General features: G+C 42.9%; 1 protein-coding gene across 2 annotated transcripts in view; it reads right to left on the bottom strand.

Moving 5' to 3' along the window:
* Positions 1–1,315: 1,315 nt before the first annotated feature.
* LOC106598404 (low-density lipoprotein receptor-related protein 8) overlaps positions 1,316–23,792 on the bottom strand; it is a 190,169-nt gene continuing 167,692 nt past the window's right edge. For both annotated transcript variants that reach the window (XM_045714492.2, XM_014189447.3), the window contains 5 exons: positions 11,705–11,846; positions 11,342–11,494; positions 9,644–9,919; positions 6,263–6,331; positions 1,316–5,077 (listed from right to left, as the gene is read on the bottom strand). In XM_045714492.2, coding sequence (XP_045570448.1) covers positions 4,731–5,077; positions 6,263–6,331; positions 9,644–9,919; positions 11,342–11,494; positions 11,705–11,846 — 987 coding nt within the window. In that variant the 3' untranslated portion in view covers positions 1,316–4,730. The remainder of the gene's footprint in view (positions 5,078–6,262; positions 6,332–9,643; positions 9,920–11,341; positions 11,495–11,704; positions 11,847–23,792) is intronic.

Genomic DNA, 23,792 nt, shown 5'->3' with positions numbered 1-23,792 from the left:
GGTGCCACACATAGAAGTTATCTGAATTTCACCCCCTATATGTGGAAGCTAGGTGAATTGCAACAGCACTAGGCTGCATTCAAAACAAATATCCTCCCTCCCCCGCATCCCATTTCCCCTGACGTGGTGGAGACTCGCTCTTGAGCCTTTTACTTTCAGTTTTGGTCCACCAGCTTCAAACAGCTGAAAAATACATATCTTTTTGCTATTGAAAATATATTTCACACCGATTTAGATGGTACAATGATTCACTATGTTATTCAGTGTTTGTTCTTTCACACAAACTGAAATTAAACGAACAGTGTCGAATTTTTGCAACCAGGAAATGACAGAGTGATGTCTACAGTGGCAGGTTGTAAGATCGAATCCCCGAGCTGACAAGGTAAAAATCTGTCGTTCTGCCTCTGAACATGACAGTCTGTTTGGCTGGTCTCTCAGCTAGCATGACAGTCTGTTTGGTTGGTCTCTCAGCTAGCATGACAGTCTGTTTGGCTGGTCTCTCAGCTAGCATGACAGTCTGTTTGGCTGGTCTCTCAGCTAGCATGACAGTCTGTTTGGCTGGTCTCTCAGCTAGCATGACAGTCTAGGGTTTGGCTGGTCTCTCAGCTAGCATGACAGTCTAGGGTTTGGCTGGTCTCTCAGCTAGCATGACAGTCTGTTTGGCTGGTCTCTCAGCTAGCATGACAGTCTGTTTGGCTGGTCTCTCAGCTAGCATGACAGTCTGTTTGGCTGGTCTCTCAGCTAGCATGACAGTCTGTTTGGCTGGTCTCTCAGCTAGCATGGCAGTCTGTTTGGCTGGTCTCTCAGCTAGCATGACAGTCTAGGGTTTGGTTGGTCTCTCAGCTAGCATGACAGTCTGTTTGGCTGGTCTCTCAGCTAGCATGACAGTCTGTTTGGCTGGCCTCTCAGCTAGCATGACAGTCTGTTTGGCTGGTCTCTCAGCTAGCATGACAGTCTGTTTGGCTGGTCTCTCAACTAGCATGACAGTCTGTTTGGCTGGTCTCTCAGCTAGCATGACAGTCTGTTTGGGTGGTCTCTCAGCTAGCATGACAGTCTGTTTGGCTGGTCTCTCAGCTAGCATGACAGTCTGTTTGGGTGGTCTCTCAGCTAGCATGACAGTCTGTTTGGCTGGTCTCTCAGCTAGCATGACAGTCTGTTTGGCTGGTCTCTCAGCTAGCATGACAGTCTGTTTGGCTGGTCTCTCAGCTAGCATGGCAGTCTGTTTGGCTGGTCTCTCAGCTAGCATGACAGTCTAAGGTTTGGCTGGAAAAGAGGATTCAAATAATAAGAGACAGTCAGAAGAAAAGACACGAGAGATGTTCAATAAAATTGTATATATCAATATATAGAGATATTTAAGAACAACTTCAGAAAATAATAAAAAGGTGACAGACCATTTTGGCAATTTGAGTACAGATGTTCTTTTCAGGTACATAAGAACCCATCTCCCTCCCACAGCAAAACAGTGTAAAAAAAAGAACTAAAGAAGAAAAAAAGGCACGAGAAAACAATAATTAATTTTCTAAACAGCGGGGGATGAAAGACAATGAGATGATATGGAGAATATTGAGGAAGAACCACCTTGTATGACTTGTACTAATAAATAAAATCAAAATTGGAAAAATAAAAGGATATCAGATGAAGCAAGACCAAGCGACAACACAAAACACTGGTGGTTAATTCATATTTCGTACAATCAGGCAATACAGTGTTCTTTTATACAAATAAATGAATCTACCGTCATCAACAATTTTTTCTTATCTAAAATCTTATGTACATCTTTTTCTTTTACACAATTGTATAATACTTTATCAAACTTTTTTTGCAATATGACAATGTATTTACAAATCATGATTTTCAAACCCCCCCCAGCTACTCCGGTCCCAAATACACAAACTCACGTGCACTCACTCTGACAAACGTACACACACACACACACACACACACACACACACACACACACACACACACACACACACACACACACACACACACACACACACACACACACACACACACACACACACACACACACACACACACACACACACACACACACACACACACCTTATGTTCTCCCCATGCAATACACACAACATAGAAGGCATTCTGAGAGGGCTGTGCAACAAAGAGCCTACAAAAAGTTTTCAATATGGCTGTGGGATGAACATCAACAAACACACACAAACCCTCCATCTCACTCATTCCCATTCCATCCTGTCGGTCTCTGTGAACAAAAATACAACAATGGAAGGGACTCTGAAATGTCTATTTACCCAGCACAGCGGAGCACTAGTGTGACAGACAGGACAAAAGGACAGGGGGGCAAAAGAGAGGGGGACAAAAGGACAGGGGGACAAAAGGACATGGGGACAAAAGAGAGGGGGACAAAAGGACAGGGGGATAAAGGAGGGCCGTGTTTACTGACAGGAGGATCCAACCTGACTGAACCTCATTACTGTTGAAAATTGCATACCAAATGGTACCCTATTCCCATTATAGTGCACTACCTTTGACCAGAGCCCTATGGGTTTTTGACCAGAGCCCTATGGGTTTCCCTATGGGTCCTGGTCAAAAGTAGTGCACTATTAAGGGAATAGGGTGCCATTTGGGACGAAGTCTAAATCTGCCACGTGGCCTCGGCCACCAAATCACCTGACAGGAGCCTTTTGTCAGCAATCAACCTACTACTGAGTTCCTCCTGTATGATAGACCTCCTACTGAGATCCTCCTGTATGATAGACCTCCTACTGAGATCCTCCAGTATGTTAGACCTCCTACTGAGTTCCTCCTGTATGATAAACCTCCTACTGAGTTCCTCCTGTATGAAAGACCTCCTACTGAGTTCCTCCTGTATGATAAACCTCCTCCTGAGTTCCTCCTGTATGATAAACCTCCTCCTGAGTTCCTCCTGTATGAAAGACCTCCTACTGAGGTCCTCCTGTATGAAAGCTCACAATGACATCTGCTCAAAGAACGAGGACAGGGGCATTGTGGAGTGCTTGCGAAGGGTGAGTGAATATGCATGCCTGTGTGTGATCTATCGAGGGTGAGTGACTGTGTGTGTGTGTGAGTTTACTGACAAAGAGAGCAGATGGGAGAATAAAATCATCAAAAACAGATGACACATTTACCAACCACATACCCTATGGCCATGGAAAACAGCTAAAAAGGAGAGAAGAAGAATAGCTAACAATTAGCCTGGTAGCCACTAGCCATTTCTGGTTTAGCCTAGAAACACATTAGCCTGCTACCCAGAAAGCTAGCTATTTCTGCTTTAGTCTTGATAAACAGCCTGTTAGCCAGAAAGCTAGCTATTTCTGCTTTAGCCTTGATAAACAGCCTGCTAGCCAGAAAGCTAGTTATTTCTGCTTTAGCCTTGATAAACTGCCTGCTAGCCAGAAAGCTAGCTATTTCTGCTTTAGCCTTGATAAACAGCATGCTAGCCAGAAAGCTATTTATTTCTGCTTTAGCCTTGATAAACAGCCTGCTAGCCAGAAAGCTAGCTATTTCTGCTTTAGCCTTGATAAACAGCATGCTAGCCAGAAAGCTATTTATTTCTGCTTTAGCCTTGATAAACAGCCTGCTAGCCAGAAAGCTAGCTATTTCTGTTTTAGCCAACTCTGTTGTCATTATCATGCCTAACACAGATACCCTTGGCCATTAGCTGCTAGTTAGATGTATTTTCACTGGGCCTATAAATCCAGGCCACCCTTAATAATTAGAAAGGCTTCTCTCGCTAAGCCTTCAGTTTTCTTGGATCCCACCAAAATCTCTCCTTGACCCTCCTATGCCCTGCTTGCCTTCTAATAGCCTTTGTGGTTCAATAAAGAAAACATCAAAGAGGTTTCTGCCACGGGCTCAACTGTACTTCACAGGACATCAACAAGGATGCTTTGAAAACTCCTCTCCAATGGTGAGAGAAAGTACACACAGAGGCTTACACACACGTAAATGCACACACAAATGCTGGGACAGACAAGAAAAATCACACTCACACACAAGCCCACACACAGCAACCTCTCTCTTAAACCTTTCACTCCACTCCAAGACAAATGCCCTGACCAGAATAACTAAACACTATGACATCTTTAGTAATAATGAGGTGAGCAATAAAACATGTTGAATTAATATCTTAAAATCGTACAGATTGTCCCATCTACTAAGGTGCTGCCGTGGTTTAAACCTCCTCCTAAAAAGTCTCTCCAGAAAATGAGGTTCCACCAGGGAAATAAAATCGAGAGCCTAAATTTAAAACGTCAAGGAATAAAATAATATTTTGGAACTCCTTTCGCCCTTAAACGTGAGACATATAACACAGCTCAATACTGCTTAGACTGATCAAAAGTGGATGAAAAACAGAATTGGAGTTGACTCCTTTTCAAGTCCAGTGAGGAAATGTATCTAAATTCAATTGATACGTAGAGAATTCATGAACTGAATTCTTATCAATTTTCTAAATTGACAGGAATTCAAATGGAACCCACCCAAACTCTGACATCACATTTAAAAAACGTAGAAAGTGTAAAACTGTCGATCCTGTGTAATGAACTGGCACATCATGGACTTGAATGGCTGGATGTGATGATATCATAACATCATATGTCCATCCATTCAACAGTTAGTCAGGTTGAGTGACCCGTAACCTCAGTACTGTGTGTGCGTGTGCCTGAGCGGCAGCCATCTTGAAAATTAACCTCCTGAGCGGCCATCTTGTCTTGTCTCCATACTCACTTCGCCGTAGTAGACAGCATAGGCTGCTCCGTGTACCAATGAGTCCCCGGATCAGGCATACTGCCACCCAGTGGCAGTGCAATGAACTGTGGGCATGTATTTCCGCCCCCGCCGACTACGCCACACCCCACCCCGGCCGGGTACGGGTGGTGCCCGTGGTGGCCGCCCATGATGCCATCCGTCCGGCCGATGTGAATCTCGTCCTCCTCGCCCTCGCCCGTGGTCTTGCGGTAGACAGGGTTGTCGAAATTCATGCTCTTGGTGGCGTTCTGGCGATAGTTCCGCCAAACCAGGTAGACGCCGGTGCAGAGCAGGCCGAAGATCACTGTGGCAACAATAGGAACTGCATGCGTTTAACACACAGTGGCAGGGGAAGGATGGGGGGACACAGGGAAGATGGGGGAGATGGGGGAGTGTTAATGTCATCGGAGCATGAGCATCGTGAGACGAAAGGCACAGAGATGAAGTAGAGCAGATTAATGCATGCGGGGGGACAGAGCGGGGAGGGGGACGCGGAAGGAACTGGCCTTGTGTTGGAGATTTCTTTGCTATGCTGGTGGATCAATTGCCATTAATATCATCAAGGTATAATGTCATTACTTTGAAAAACAATTATCTAGGCAACAGTATGATTGTTTCAGAACTTCTGGAGGCAACTAGGCTATGCGTAACCATGACACCAAGTCCTGCCAGATGGGTCAGTATTCATGAAAAACTGTGGCTATTATGGACTGGACTTTTGGTCAGTGAAGTAGGATTTGGCACAGAGGAACCTTAACTGTCCAGCAAGCTCATAAAACTGAGGGTTTACTAGAATCTTTAAGGGTTGTATCTTTAACTAATGCATTTAAGTACCGAGAGACAAGGGTGTCTAGAAGACATTCTATCTTACAGTAGGTAGAAGCTAACATTAATTGATTTACATTTTAGTACAGAGTGACTTACTGACTTTCTAAGGAGGAGAGACTAGCATTGCCCATATGCCCTCACTATGACCTCAGTACCCTACATGTAAAGCCTCGCCTCCACATTAATTATGATAAAACGCTCCAGAAAAGGACAGAATTACAGGGTCACGTTCATCAGGGCACGTAACGTAAATCATTTGCAGCGTAAAACGAAAATAACATTTCTTATTGGACAAATCCAGTTAGCCCCGCAGGTGTGTCAGTCAGTTTTTCATCCATTTAGACTACCTGCAATAATATATGCAACCAAACCCACGGCCACCTGAAGGTCTATGGTTGTTTTGATTGGAACATACCCAACACAGACAATAAATGGGTGGATATGCAGTGGCAGAATGTCAAGACACACACACCATGGCTTCTCCGAGTGGCCATGGCTCTAGGCATGATCTCTCTGGTCCAAACTGAACCAGGATCAGTGGATAGGAGTGTAGGGCCATGTCTCTAGGCATGGTCCCTCTCGTCCAAACTGAACCAGGATCAGTGGATAGGAGATAAATATAGCAGGTGGGACAGGAGAAGCATCCTCCGTGGAGTACAGAGAGAGGACATGTACTTACCTATGGGGATCACTACTCCCAGAACTGCCACTGTCAGGTTCTCACCCAGGAGGAAATGCTCACTTCCAGCTATAGAGGAGAGAGAGAGGGGGAATGGAGGAAAGCGAGAGAGAGAGGAGGAGAGAGAGAGGAGAGAGAGAAGGAGAGAAGAGAGAGAGAGGAGGAGAGAGAGAGGAGAGAAAGAAGGAGAGAGAGAGAGAGAGAGAGAGAGTGGAGAGAAACAGAGAGAGAGAGAAGGAGAGAGAGAAGGGGGGAGAGAGAAAATGAGAAAGAAAAGGAGAGAGAGAAAGACAGAGAGGGAGTGTCAGAGAAGAAAAGAGAGAGGGGAATTAAAAGTGAGAGAGAGTGATAGTGACAGAAAGAGGGAGAAAGAGAAAATCAAATATTACACAAATGCCATTTCGCACTGTCTCACGTCTCCCTTCATGTATTACCCTTCAGGACCCCTGGTACAGGGCTGTATTACCCTTCATGACCCCTGGGACAGGGCTGTATTACCCCTCAGGACCCCGGGGACAGGGCTGTATTACCCCTCAGGACCCCTGGTACAGGGCTGTATTACCCTTCATGACCCCTGGGACAGGGCTGTATTACCCTTCATGACCCCTGGGACAGGGCTGTATTACCCCTCAGGACCCCTGGTACAGGGCTGTATTACCCTTCATGACCCCTGGGACAGGGCTGTATTACCCCTCAGGACCCCTGGTACAGGGCTGTATTACCCCTCAGGACCCCTGGTACAGGGCTGTATTACCCTTCATGACCCCTGGGACAGGGCTGTATTACCCCTCAGGACCCCTGGTACAGGGCTGTATTACCCCTCAGGACCCCTGGTACAGGGCTGTATTACCCTTCATGACCCCTGGTACAGGGCTGTATTACCCCTCATGACCCCGGGGACAGGGCTGTATTACCCCTCATGACCCCTGGGACAGGGCTGTATTACCCCTCAGGACCCTGGTATAGGGCTGTATTACCCTTCATGACCCCTGGGACAGGGCTGTATTACCCCTCAGGACCCCTGTTACAGGGCTGTATTACCCCTCAGGACCCCTGTTACAGGGCTGTATTACCCCTCAGGACCCCTGGTACAGGGCTGTATTACCCTTCATGACCCCTGGGACAGGACTGTATTACATTGGCACTGTCCTTACTCTTCTATCTCTATAAAGCCTCCATTAGCACAAAGTCATCTCCCACCCTATACCTACCCCTCTATAACTCACTGCTCCCTCCTGCTTCCTCACTGCCATAACCAGCTGCTCCCTCCTGCTTCCTCACTGCCATAACCAGCTGCTCCCTCCTGCTTCCTCACTGCCATAACCAGCTGCTCCCTCCTGCTTCCTCACTGCCATAACCAGCTGCTCCCTCCTGCTTCCTCACTGCCATAACCAGCTGCTCCCTCCTGCTTCCTCACTGCCATAACCAGCTGCTCCCTCCTGCTTCCTCACTGCCATAACCAGCTGCTCCCTCCTGCTTCCTCACTGCCATAACCAGCTGCTCCCTCCTGCTTCCTCACTGCCATAACCAGCTGCTCCCTCCTGCTTCCTCACTGCCATAACCAGCTGCTCCCTCCTGCTTCCTCACTGCCATAACCAGCTGCTCCCTCCTGCTTCCTCACTGCCATAACCAGCTGCTCCCTTCTGCTTCCTCACTGCCATAACCAGCTGCTCCCTCCTGCTTCCTCACTGCCATAACCAGCTGCTCCCTCCTGCTTCCTCACTGCCATAACCAGCTGCTCCCTCCTGCTTCCTCACTGCCATAACCAGCTGCTCCCTTCTGCTTCCTCACTGCCATAACCAGCTGCTCCCTCCTGCTTCCTCACTGCCATAACCAGCTGCTCCCTCCTGCTTCCTCACTGCCATAACCAGCTGCTCCCTCCTGCTTCCTCACTGCCATAACCAGCTGCTCCCTTCTGCTTCCTCACTGCCATAACCAGCTGCTCCCTTCTGCTTCCTCACTGCCATAACCAGCTGCTCCCTCCTGCTTCCTCACTGCCATAACCAGCTGCTCCCTTCTGCTTCCTCACTGCCATAACCAGCTGCTCCCTCCTGCTTCCTCACTGCCATAACCATAGGATGCCACCTTTTCAACAAGTCAGTTCGTCAAATTTCTGCGCTGCTAGAGCTGCCCCGGCGTTGTTATTGCTGCCCCGGTGCTGTTAATGTGAAGTGGTAACATCTAGGAGCAACAACGGCTCAGCCGCGAAGTGGTAGGCCACAAAAGCTCACAGAGCGGGACTGCCGAGTGCTGAAGCGCGTAGCGCGTAAAAATTGTCTGGCCTCGGTTGCAACATTCACTGCAGAGTTCCAAACTGCTTCTGGAAGCAACTTCAGTACAATAACTGTTTGTTGGGAGCTTCATGAAATGGATTTCCACAAACCTAAGATCACCATGCGCAATGCCAAACATCGGCTAGAGTGGTGCAAACTCGCCACCATTGGACTCTGGAGCATTGGAAACGCGTTCTCTGGAGTGATGAATCACGCTTCACTATCTGGCAGTCCGATGGACTAATCTAGGTTTGGCGGATGCAAGGAGAAAGCTACCTGCCCCAATGCATGGTGCCAACTGTAAAGTTTGGTGGAGAAGGAATAATTGTCTGGGGATGTTTTTCATGGTTTTGGCTAGGCCCCTTAGTTCTAGTGAAGGGAATTCTTAACACTACAGCATACAATGACATTCTAGACGATTCTGTGCTTCCAACTTGTGGGGAAGGCCCTTTTCGGTTTTAGCATGACAATGCCCCGGTGCACAAAGCGAGGTCCATACAGAAATGGTTTGTAGAGATCTGTGTGGAAGAACTTGACTAGTCCGCACAGAGCCCTGACCCCATCGAACACCTTTGGGATGAATTGGAACGCCGACTGCGAGCCAGGCCTAATCGCCCAACATCAGTGCCCAACCTCACTAATGCTCTTGAGGCTGAATGGAAGCAAGTCCCCGCAGCAATGTTTCAACATCTTGTGGAAAGCCTTAACAGAAGATTGGAACCTGTTATAGCAGCAAAAGGGGGGACCAACTCCATATTAATGCCCATGATTTTGGAATGAGATGTTCGACTAGCATATACTTTTGGTTGGACGTGTCCACATACATTTGGTCATGTAGTGTATATACCCACTTCTAGCCTCACACTCACACACAATAATGACATTTTATATTATCATGCCTGCTTGGTGAAATGTTGTGTCTATCTCTCTAAATTATTGAAAATTACACATCCACGCTAATTGCTGAATAAGGGGAATACATGAATAACTGAAGCCTTTTTATGGTGTGCTGTCAAATCTATTTCACTATGTAGCTAATTGCCACTTATTTACGTCTGTTAAACAGAGTACAAACATACTGCACAGATACAAACACCCACACACTCACAGTGGTGGGAGAGGTTGCTGTCGTCCTTGACGACGAAGCCTATTGTGGTGGAGGTGACCATGTTTTTGGTGACAGCAGTGGGATCCAAACCCCGGCCTTCCTTCTCCTCCACCCCAGATTTTGAGCTAGGGGGGGGCTCTGGGGTGCTGGAGGGGACTGGGATGAGGTGGGGCACCCCGGCGTCTGCCTGGGACGACCCAGAAGTGCGAGGGGAGTCCTTGTCGTTGGCGGCCGTGGTGATGGCCACAGGCGATGACGTGGTAGTAGTCTCATTTGCTAGAGGAAGAAGGAAAGTCAATATTAGTTATAGTCTATACATTTATTTGGACAGTGAAGCTAAAACTTTTAATTTGGCTCAACACTGCAGCATTGTGGATTTGAGATGAAATGTTTCATATGATGCAACAACACAGAATGTCACCTTTTATTTGAGGGTATTTTCATACATATCTGTTTTACCGTTTACAAATGAAAGCACTTTATGTATCTAGTCACCACATTTAAAGAAGTCATAAGTATTTGGTCAAATTCACTTATAGAGTGAGCTCCAAAAGTATTGGGATATTGACACATTCTGTTGTTGTTTTGGATCTGTACTCCAGCACTTTAGGTTTGAAATGAAACAATGACTATGAGGTTAAAGTGCAAACTGTCAGCTTTCATTTTAGGGAATTTTCATCAACGGCTTAGAAATGAAAGCACTTTATGTATCTAGAAGTGTCATAAGTATTTGGACAAATTCACTTACAGTGTATTAAGGTAGTCAAAAGTTTAGTATTTGGTCCCATATTCCTTGCACACAATGACTCTACAAACTTGTTAGATGCATTTGCAGTTTTGGTTGTGTTTCATATTATAGAAATTAATGGTAAATAATATATTGTGTCATTTTGGAGTCACTTTTTTTGTAAATAAGAATATAATATGTTTCTAAACACATCTAATGTGGATGCTACCATGATTACAGATCATGCTGAATGAATCGTGAATAAGGAGGAGTGAGAAAGTTACAGAGGGTCAAAGATCATACGCCCAAGACATGCTAACCTCTCACCGTTACCAATAACAGGGGGGTACGATATTTATGCTTCTGTAACTTTCTCACTTATCATTATTCACGATTAGACTACAACACGATTAGACTGGAACACAATTAGACCAGAACAATATTAGACCAGACCAATATTAGACTAGAACAATATTAGACCAGACCAATATTAGAGAAGAACAATATTAGACCAGAACAATATTAGACCAGAACAATATTAGAGTAGAACAATATTAGACCAGAACAATATTAGAGTAAAACAATATTAGACTAGAACACAATTAAGACTAGACTAGAACACAATTAGACAAGAACACAATTAGACTAGAACACAATTAGACTAGAACACAATTAGACTAGACTAGAACACAATTAGACTAGAACACAAGACTAGACTAGAACACAATTAGACTAGAACACAATTAGACGAGAACACGATTGGACATTAAGGTGATCATAATATAGTTTTACTATAGTTTTATCAAAACCTAAAATAAAGTCAAATCCCACACAGTAGTAGAGGCTGGGGTCACTTTAAATCAGAGGATGTGCTTTATGGTAACGGATAGAATGGAATGAAAGGAATGATATCAGTTGAGCCCATTCTCCCACCAGCCTCCACTAACACCCACCCACACACACTCTCTCACCTGGCATGCAGGCACGCATTTCGGGGCCCAGGTCCTGTCCTGTGGGGCAGGCGCAGGTGTATTTGGGGGAGTGCTCTGTGATCTGGGGGGCTTTGAGACACAGGTACTCACAGCCACCGTTGTCCTCACTGCCCAGGTTACAGCTGTCTGGGCCTTAGTGTAGGAGATAGAGACACACACACAGTCAGAGACACAGTCAGAGACACACACACAGTCAGAGACAGAGACACAGTCAGAGACACAATCAGAGACAAGAGGCACAGTCAGAGACACAGTCAGAGACAGAGACACAGTCAGAGACAGAGACACAGTCAGAGACACAGTCAGAGACACAGTCAGAGACAGAGACACAGTCAGAAACACCTGGTTGCTGGCGGAGCGGGTGGAAGACCACTATGTCGTGAGGGTCTTTGAGGTGCTCGGCCACTGTGCTGATGTCCTGGCCGGTTAGCCTGTTAGCGCTGTACACCGCCTCTCTCTCCCGGTCTGTCCAGTAGATACGGTCCTGGCAGGAGGAAAGAGATGAGGGAGGGAGGAAGGGAGGGAGGGAGGGATAGAGAAGCAACGAATACACAATCACTTTGTACATCAATAACATTGTGTGTAATTAGCCGTAAAATAATGTAGCAGACAGACGGCACTTTGATTTATAAAAGGCTGAGCTAGCTAGTGGGACTTTGATTTATAAAAGGCTGAGCTAGCTAGTGGGACTTTGGGGAAATGTTGTTGTAAAAGGGGTTGTAAAAATACATTTGACAGACAGACAGACAGACAGACAGACAGACAGACAGACAGACAGTCTGACTTCTAAAGCAACGTCATGTGAATAAGCTGTACTCTTACAGTTCAGAAATATCTAGGTACTGTATCTCTTATTGCTACTGTAAGGGTGAGCATTCCATTCCACTGAGGTAAACCAACTCTGACCGCAACCTTGACTTCACCCTGTTGTTGTTGTTTATTTTCGGTTTCCGGGAACGTTCCCCTAACATTATCAACCTTCAAAAGACATTCTGCGGAGGGGAGCTGACATCATTCCGTTCTGCGGAGGGGAACTGACATCATTCCCGCTATTGATGTGAAAACCAAGAACTTAATGCCCATAAGAGTGCGGAGCGAGAACGCAAGTGTGTGTGGGGGGCAAGTGTGTGTGTGTCAGAGTTTCCGTTAGGAAAATGTGGCGCCGGACAACGAGACCGAGAAGATTTAAATTTACCGGCCATTTGAGAAATTTACCGGACCCTTATGCATTGGGTACATAAACCAATTAGGGCGTCCAACCACGGTGCTCAGAATGACAGAAATCACTTTTAGATTGTGGTGATGTGTCTGAACAGAACATGCACCTCATGTAATGAAGCAGCCAATAAACCGTCCTTTTCAAACATTTGCCAAAATGCAATTCACGGAAAAACACCATTCTGAACAGAGCACCTGGTAAAACACCATTCTAAACAGAGCACCTGGGAAAACACCATTCTAAACAGAGCACCTGGGAAAACACCATTCTGAACAGAGCACCTGGGAAAACACCATTCTAAACAGAGCACCTGGGAAAACACCATTCTAAACAGAGCACCTGGGAAAACACCATTCTAAACAGAGCACCTGGAAAAACACCATTCTAAACAGAGCACCTGGTAAAACACCATTCTAAACAGATCACCTGAGAAAACACCATTCTGAACAGAGCACCTGGGAAAACACCATTCTAAACAGAGCACCTGGGAAAACACCATTCTAAACAGAGCACCTGGGAAAACACCATTCTGAACAGAGCACCTGGGAAAACACCATTCTAAACAGATCACCTGAGAAAACACCATTCTAAACAGATCACCTGAGAAAACACCATTCTAAACAGAGCACCTGGGAAAACACCATTCTAAACAGATCACCTGAGAAAACACCATTCTAAACAGATCACCTGAGAAAACACCATTCTAAACAGATCACCTGGTAAAACACCATTCTAAACAGATCACCTGGGAAAACCCCATTCTAAACAGAGCACCTGGGAAAACCCCATTCTAAACAGAGCACCTGGTAAAACACCATTCTAAACAGAGCACCTGGTAAAACACCATTCTAAACAGATCAACTGGTAAAACACCATTCTTAACAGAGCACCTGGTAAAACACCATTCTAAACAGATCACCTGAGAAAACACCATTCTAAACAGAGCACCTGGTAAAACACCATTCTAAACAGATCACCTGAGAAAACACCATTCTAAACAGATCACCTGGGAAAACACCATTCTAAACAGATCACCTGAGAAAACACCATTCTAAACAGAGCACCTGGGAAAACACCATTCTAAACAGATCACCTGAGAAAACACCATTCTAAACAGATCACCTGAGAAAACACCATTCTAAACAGATCACCTGGTAAAACACCATTCTAAACAGATCACCTGGGAAAACCCCATTCTAAACAGAGCACCTGGTAAAACACCATTCTAAACAGAGCACCTGGTAAAACACCATTCTAAACAGATCACCTGGTAAAACACCATTCTAAACAGATCACCTGGTAAAACACCATTCTTAACAGAGCACCTGGTAAAACACCATTCTAAACAGATCACCTGAGAAAACACCATTCTAAACAGAGCACCTGGTAAAACACCATTCTAAACAGATCACCTGAGAAAACACCATTCTAAACAGATCACCTGGGAAAACACCATTCTAAACAGAGCACCTGAGAAAACACCATTCTAAACAGATCACCTGAGAAAACACCATTCTAAACAGATCACCTGAGAAAACACCATTCTAAACAGAGCCCCTGGGAAAACACCATTCTAAACAGATCACCTGAGAAAACACCATTCTAAACAGATCACCTGGGAAAACACCATTCTAAACAGATCACCTGAGAAAACACCATTCTAAACAGATCACCTGAGAAAACACCATTCTAAACAGATCACCTGGTAAAACACCATTCTAAACAGATCACCTGGTAAAACACCATTCTAAACAGATCACCTGAGAAAACACCATTCTAAACAGATCACCTGAGAAAACACCATTCTAAACAGATCACCTGGGAAAACACCATTCTAAACAGAGCACCTGGGAAAACACCATTCTAAACAGAGCACCTGGGAAAACACCATTCTAAACAGATCACCTGAGAAAACACCATTCTAAACAGATCACCTGGGAAAACACCATTCTAAACAGATCACCTGAGAAAACACCATTCTAAACAGAGCACCTGGGAAAACACCATTCTAAACAGATCACCTGAGAAAACACCATTCTAAACAGATCACCTGAGAAAACACCATTCTAAACAGATCACCTGGTAAAACACCATTCTAAACAGATCACCTGGGAAAACCCCATTCTAAACAGAGCACCTGGTAAAACACCATTCTAAACAGAGCACCTGGTAAAACACCATTCTAAACAGATCACCTGGTAAAACACCATTCTAAACAGATCACCTGGTAAAACACCATTCTTAACAGAGCACCTGGTAAAACACCATTCTAAACAGATCACCTGAGAAAACACCATTCTAAACAGATCACCTGGTAAAACACCATTCTAAACAGATCACCTGGTAAAACACCATTCTTAACAGAGCACCTGGTAAAACACCATTCTAAACAGATCACCTGAGAAAACACCATTCTAAACAGAGCACCTGGTAAAACACCATTCTAAACAGATCACCTGAGAAAACACCATTCTAAACAGATCACCTGGGAAAACACCATTCTAAACAGATCACCTGAGAAAACACCATTCTAAACAGATCACCTGAGAAAACACCATTCTAAACAGATCACCTGAGAAAACACCATTCTAAACAGAGCACCTGGGAAAACACCATTCTAAACAGATCACCTGAGAAAACACCATTCTAAACAGATCACCTGAGAAAACACCATTCTAAACAGATCACCTGGTAAAACACCATTCTAAACAGATCACCTGGTAAAACACCATTCTAAACAGATCACCTGAGAAAACACCATTCTAAACAGATCACCTGAGAAAACACCATTCTAAACAGATCACCTGGGAAAACACCATTCTAAACAGATCACCTGGGAAAACACCATTCTAAACAGATCACCTGGGAAAACACCATTCTAAACAGAGCACCTGGTAAAACACCATTCTAAACAGATCACCTGAGAAAACACCATTCTAAACAGATCACCTGAGAAAACACCATTCTAAACAGATCACCTGGTAAAACACCATTCTAAACAGATCACCTGAGAAAACACCATTCTAAACAGATCACCTGAGAAAACACCATTCTAAACAGATCACCTGAGAAAACACCATTCTAAACAGATCACCTGAGAAAACACCATTCTAAACAGATCACCTGAGAAAACACCATTCTAAACAGATCACCTGAGAAAACACCATTCTAAACAGATCACCTGAGAAAACACCATTCTAAACAGATCACCTGAGAAAACACCATTCTAAACAGATCACCTGAGAAAACACCATTCTAAACAGATCACCTGGGAAAACACCATTCTAAACAGATCACCTGAGAAAACACCATTCTAAACAGATCACCTGAGAAAACACCATTCTAAACAGATCACCTGGTAAAACACCATTCTAAACAGATCACCTGGGAAAACACCATTCTAAACAGATCACCTGGTAAAACACCATTCTAAACAGATCACCTGAGAAAACACCATTCTAAACAGATCACCTGAGAAAACACCATTCTAAACAGATCACCTGAGAAAACACCATTCTAAACAGATCACCTGGGAAAACACCATTCTAAACAGATCACCTGAGAAAACACCATTCTAAACAGATCACCTGAGAAAACACCATTCTAAACAGATCACCTGGTAAAACACCATTCTAAACAGATCACCTGGGAAAACACCATTCTAAACAGATCACCTGGTAAAACACCATTCTAAACAGATCACCTGAGAAAACACCATTCTAAACAGATCACCTGGGAAAACACCATTCTAAACAGAGCACCTGGGAAAACACCATTCTAAACAGATCACCTGGTAAAACACCATTCTAAACAGATCACCTGGGAAAACACCATTCTAAACAGAGCACCTGGGAAAACACCATTCTAAACAGATCACCTGAGAAAACACCATTCTAAACAGATCACCTGAGAAAACACCATTCTAAACAGATCACCTGGTAAAACACCATTCTAAACAGATCACCTGGTAAAACACCATTCTAAACAGATCACCTGAGAAAACACCATTCTAAACAGATCACCTGAGAAAACACCATTCTAAACAGATCACCTGGGAAAACACCATTCTAAACAGAGCACCTGGGAAAACACCATTCTAAACAGATCACCTGGTAAAACACCATTCTAAACAGATCACCTGGGAAAACACCATTCTAAACAGAGCACCTGGGAAAACACCATTCTAAACAGATCACCTGGTAAAACACCATTCTAAACAGATCACCTGAGAAAACACCATTCTAAACAGATCACCTGGTAAAACACCATTCTAAACAGATCACCTGAGAAAACACCATTCTAAACAGATCACCTGAGAAAACACCATTCTAAACAGATCACCTGAGAAAACACCATTCTAAACAGAGCACCTGAGAAAACACCATTCTAAACAGATCACCTGAGAAAACACCATTCTAAACAGATCACCTGAGAAAACACCATTCTAAACAGATCACCTGAGAAAACACCATTCTAAACAGATCACCTGGGAAAACACCATTCTAAACAGAGCACCTGGTAAAACACCATTCTAAACAGAGCACCTGGTAAAACACCATTCTAAACAGATCACCTGGTAAAACACCATTCTAAACAGAGCACCTGGTAAAACACCATTCTAAACAGATCACCTGGTAAAACACCATTCTAAACAGATCACCTGGTAAAACACCATTCTTAACAGAGCACCTGGTAAAACACCATTCTAAACAGATCACCTGAGAAAACACCATTCTAAACAGAGCACCTGGTAAAACACCATTCTAAACAGAGCACCTGGTAAAACACCATTCTAAACAGATCACCTGAGAAAACACCATTCTAAACAGAGCACCTGGTAAAACACCATTCTAAACAGATCACCTGAGAAAACACCATTCTAAACAGATCACCTGGGAAAACACCATTCTAAACAGAGCACCTGAGAAAACACCATTCTAAACAGATCACCTGAGAAAACACCATTCTAAACAGATCACCTGAGAAAACACCATTCTAAACAGAGCACCTGGGAAAACACCATTCTAAACAGATCACCTGAGAAAACACCATTCTAAACAGATCACCTGAGAAAACACCATTCTAAACAGATCACCTGGTAAAACACCATTCTAAACAGATCACCTGGTAAAACACCATTCTAAACAGATCACCTGGTAAAACACCATTCTAAACAGATCACCTGGGAAAACACCATTCTAAACAGATCACCTGGGAAAACACCATTCTAAACAGATCACCTGGTAAAACACCATTCTAAACAGATCACCTGAGAAAACACCATTCTAAACAGATCACCTGGTAAAACACCATTCTAAACAGATCACCTGAGAAAACACCATTCTAAACAGATCACCTGGGAAAACACCATTCTAAACAGATCACCTGAGAAAACACCATTCTAAACAGATCACCTGAGAAAACACCATTCTAAACAGATCACCTGAGAAAACACCATTCTAAACAGATCACCTGAGAAAACACCATTCTAAACAGATCACCTGAGAAAACACCATTCTAAACAGATCACCTGGTAAAACACCATTCTAAACAGATCACCTGGTAAAACACCATTCTAAACAGATCACCTGAGAAAACACCATTCTAAACAGATCACCTGAGAAAACACCATTCTAAACAGATCACCTGGGAAAACACCATTCTAAACAGATCACCTGGGAAAACACCATTCTAAACAGATCACCTGGGAAAACACCATTCTAAACAGAGCACCTGGGAAAACACCATTCTAAACAGATCACCTGAGAAAACACCATTCTAAACAGATCACCTGAGAAAACACCATTCTAAACAGATCACCTGGTAAAACACCATTCTAAACAGATCACCTGAGAAAACACCATTCTAAACAGATCACCTGAGAAAACACCATTCTAAACAGATCACCTGAGAAAACACCATTCTAAACAGAGCACCTGAGAAAACACCATTCTAAACAGATCACCTGAGAAAACACCATTCTAAACAGATCACCTGAGAAAACACCATTCTAAACAGATCACCTGAGAAAACACCATTCTAAACAGATCACCTGAGAAAACACCATTCTAAACAGATCACCTGAGAAAACACCATTCTAAACAGAGCACCTGGGAAAACACCATTCTAAACAGATCACCTGAGAAAACACCATTCTAAACAGATCACCTGAGAAAACACCATTCTAAACAGATCACCTGGTAAAACACCATTCTAAACAGATCACCTGGGAAAACACCATTCTAAACAGATCACCTGGTAAAACACCATTCTAAACAGATCACCTGAGAAAACACCATTCTAAACAGATCACCTGAGAAAACACCATTCTAAACAGAGCACCTGGGAAAACACCATTCTAAACAGATCACCTGAGAAAACACCATTCTAAACAGATCACCTGAGAAAACACCATTCTAAACAGATCACCTGGTAAAACACCATTCTAAACAGATCACCTGGTAAAACACCATTCTAAACAGATCACCTGAGAAAACACCATTCTAAACAGATCACCTGAGAAAACACCATTCTAAACAGATCACCTGGGAAAACACCATTCTAAACAGATCACCTGGGAAAACACCATTCTAAACAGATCACCTGGTAAAACACCATTCTAAACAGATCACCTGGGAAAACACCATTCTAAACAGATCACCTGGGAAAACACCATTCTAAACAGATCACCTGGGAAAACACCATTCTAAACAGAGCACCTGGGAAAACACCATTCTAAACAGATCACCTGGTAAAACACCATTCTAAACAGATCACCTGGGAAAACACCATTCTAAACAGAGCACCTGGGAAAACACCATTCTAAACAGATCACCTGAGAAAACACCATTCTAAACAGATCACCTGAGAAAACACCATTCTAAACAGATCACCTGGTAAAACACCATTCTAAACAGATCACCTGAGAAAACACCATTCTAAACAGATCACCTGAGAAAACACCATTCTAAACAGATCACCTGAGAAAACACCATTCTAAACAGATCACCTGGGAAAACACCATTCTAAACAGAGCACCTGGGAAAACACCATTCTAAACAGATCACCTGGTAAAACACCATTCTAAACAGATCACCTGGGAAAACACCATTCTAAACAGAGCACCTGGGAAAACACCATTCTAAACAGATCACCTGGTAAAACACCATTCTAAACAGATCACCTGAGAAAACACCATTCTAAACAGATCACCTGGTAAAACACCATTCTAAACAGATCACCTGAGAAAACACCATTCTAAACAGATCACCTGAGAAAACACCATTCTAAACAGATCACCTGAGAAAACACCATTCTAAACAGAGCACCTGAGAAAACACCATTCTAAACAGATCACCTGAGAAAACACCATTCTAAACAGATCACCTGAGAAAACACCATTCTAAACAGATCACCTGAGAAAACACCATTCTAAACAGATCACCTGGGAAAACACCATTCTTAACAGAGCACCTGGTAAAACACCATTCTAAACAGAGCACCTGGTAAAACACCATTCTAAACAGATCACCTGGTAAAACACCATTCTAAACAGAGCACCTGGTAAAACACCATTCTAAACAGATCACCTGGTAAAACACCATTCTAAACAGATCACCTGGTAAAACACCATTCTTAACAGAGCACCTGGTAAAACACCATTCTAAACAGATCACCTGAGAAAACACCATTCTAAACAGAGCACCTGGTAAAACACCATTCTAAACAGAGCACCTGGTAAAACACCATTCTAAACAGATCACCTGAGAAAACACCATTCTAAACAGAGCACCTGGTAAAACACCATTCTAAACAGATCACCTGAGAAAACACCATTCTAAACAGATCACCTGGGAAAACACCATTCTAAACAGAGCACCTGAGAAAACACTATTCTAAACAGATCACCTGAGAAAACACCATTCTAAACAGATCACCTGAGAAAACACCATTCTAAACAGATCACCTGAGAAAACACCATTCTAAACTGAGCACCTGGGAAAACACCATTCTAAACAGATCACCTGAGAAAACACCATTCTAAACAGATCACCTGAGAAAACACCATTCTAAACAGATCACCTGGTAAAACACCATTCTAAACAGATCACCTGGTAAAACACCATTCTAAACAGATCACCTGGTAAAACACCATTCTAAACAGATCACCTGGGAAAACACCATTCTAAACAGATCACCTGGGAAAACACCATTCTAAACAGATCACCTGGTAAAACACCATTCTAAACAGATCACCTGAGAAAACACCATTCTAAACAGATCACCTGGTAAAACACCATTCTAAACAGATCACCTGAGAAAACACCATTCTAAACAGATCACCTGGTAAAACACCATTCTAAACAGATCACCTGAGAAAACACCATTCTAAACAGATCACCTGGTAAAACACCATTCTAAACAGATCACCTGAGAAAACACCATTCTAAACAGATCACCTGAGAAAACACCATTCTAAACAGATCACCTGAGAAAACACCATTCTAAACAGATCACCTGAGAAAACACCATTCTAAACAGAGCACCTGACAGCAGTTTCATATGTGACAGAGATGAAAATGGGGAATTTAAAGATGCAACAACTAGAGTGGGTTGCTAATATGACTAGGATTGTGCCTTTGGCTTCTGGACAACGGAAGACAGTTACTAATAAGTCATGCTTTCTGGTGAAGTATTTTGAAGTATTTGATTTATTTCTATATAGACAGGAGTAATTTTGGCAAATGTATTTCCATGTACTTCCCTATTGGACCCAACACTGTGCCGTTTCTCTCCTATTCTATTGGTTTTCATATCTTCTTTTAAAAACAAATAGGTGTGGATTGTTTCAAATCACCTTACCATGAAATGTTTACTTACAAGCCCTTAACCAACAATGCATTTTTCAGAAAATAGATTTCAGAAAATATTTACTAAATAAAGTAAATAATAACACAAAAAAACACACAATAAAATAACAATAATGAGACTATATACAAGGTCGGGACCGAGCCGATGTGTGGGGGTACAGGTTAGTTGAGGTAATTTGTACATGTAGGTAGGGGTAACGTTTGTTTTATTTATTTATAGGGAACAATGCACATTAATCAACATCAATATTACAATAATGCAACATCCATGTAAATGTGCCGAGGGTTAGCCAAAAGCTCATTTACACCCGTAGTCCCAGGGCAGCTAAGGACCATTACACAGTCACAATACACACACTCACTAAAACAATACAACATACAAATACATTACATCCAATAATATATCATTCTAACAACAACAACACTATCATCAACTGTCGTCTTACGTATGAGGAACTAAAGATAACTCATGTGTACAGGTTTGGATATATTTTAGCCATGTTTTCAATTCAAATGTAAAAGTACAATAATCAGTGCAGTTTCTCAGGTCCATGGGCATTGTATTCCAGTATACTGTAGCTCTAACAGAGAAGGCCAATTGGCCAATTTTACTGTGTCGAAAAGGGACAACGCAATCCCCTCTAGTTACTGCCCTTGTTATCCTGGAGGTGCTTTCCTTGAGCATGATATGCCGGCATAGGGGTGGAGGGGCAAGACCATGCAGGATCTTAAAGACAAGGCTTGCATCTACATACTGCTTAGAGCTATCCAGACTAAATAAATGATGTTTGTAAATGATATGACAATGGTGGTAACTGTTTGGTTTGTTATCAAAAATTTGAAGTGTTTGTTTGTAGAGTGATTCAATTGGTTTCAGAATAGTAGGTCCTGCTTGTGACCAGCATGTGAGGCAACATCTCCAATGTGAGAAGATCATAGCATGCATATACAGTTTGGCGGCCTCCAGAGGAAGGAAAGGTCTTAGAAACCTGAAGTTGGATAATCCAAACTTAACCGTGTTAAACACCACCTTCACATGTTTCTTAAATGTAGAGTTGGAGTCCAAAATGACACCAAGATACCTGAAGATAGACACTACTTTCAGATTTTCCCCATTAACAAGAACAGCTCATTGGGAAAAATCTATGGATTTCTTAGAGAAGTACATACAAACAGTTTTGTTGATATTTAAATGCAGGCAAGAATGAATCATCCATTTAGAAACATGTACCATAGCTTCAGTTAACTTTAACAACCAATTGTTTATTTTTTGAATGTACATACAGAACTGTATCGTCTGCACACATCTGCATGTTAACTTGTAGGAGATCATATATATAGCTGGTAAACAGAAGGGGGGCTAATATTGACCCTGTAGGACCCCAATGTTATAGTAAAGAGTCCGACTGAGTGTCCCCCAAACGAACCCTTTGACTTCTGTTTGTCAGATAGGAATATATCCAACTGATGACTTCAGGTGGACACATTAAGGGAGGATAGTTTGGATAGGAGGACCTCATGATTCACAGTATCAAAGGCATTTTTAAGATCCAAAAAGACTGCGCCGACTTCACCACCTATGTCCAGTTTAGATTTAATGCGCTTCAGAAAATAGCAATTGGCTATTTCGTTACAAGGGTTAGTTCTGAATCCAAATGGCATGTGATGTATGGAGTTGCCCTGAATGAGGTGATCCGTCAGATGATCAGCCACCCATCTATCAGCTACTGTTGACAGCACTGGAAGAATGCTCATAGGTCGTTCATTTTCCACCAGTGTTGGGTCACCAGATTTTAAAACAGGTATCACTGCAGCAGACTTCCAAACATTGGGGAAGAACCCATATTTGACGGACAGATTAACTATATGTACAATAGGGGCAATCAGAGAATATTTGTGTGTCTTCAGGAATACAGTGTCTAGACCAAAATACATTGTTTGTTCTAGAGCTCCTGAAGAAGCTAATATTACTGTCCACTGCTGGCCCTGAGATTTCAGGAATTCTGAATATTGGTTTATTATTATCTATGGGAGTGAGAACTGTGGTCTTGGTTGAAAATCTTTGAGCCAGTCCCCTGACAGAGTCAACAAAAAAATTGTTAAAGGTGGTGGATATGAAATTGGAGTCTTGAATTAGAATCCCATTAACCTTTAATTCAGGATGTTTTTTGGCCTTTTCAGCTCATCTCCCCGTTAGTTTGTTGAGATTTTCCCAAATCACTTTGCCATTTCCTTTCGCTTCATTGATCACTCTAAGAAAGAACTCTGCTTTTGCTTTTTTTTTTTTATATTCCTAACCACCTTATTTCTCAGTGTTGTAAATATACATCTGTCATCATTC

Source organism: Salmo salar, chromosome 03 (genome assembly GCF_965601325.2).
Source record: "Salmo salar chromosome 03, fSalSal1, whole genome shotgun sequence".
NCBI classification, from domain to species: domain Eukaryota; kingdom Metazoa; phylum Chordata; class Actinopteri; order Salmoniformes; family Salmonidae; genus Salmo; species Salmo salar.
This window is presented reverse-complemented; position numbering and strand designations above follow the sequence as displayed.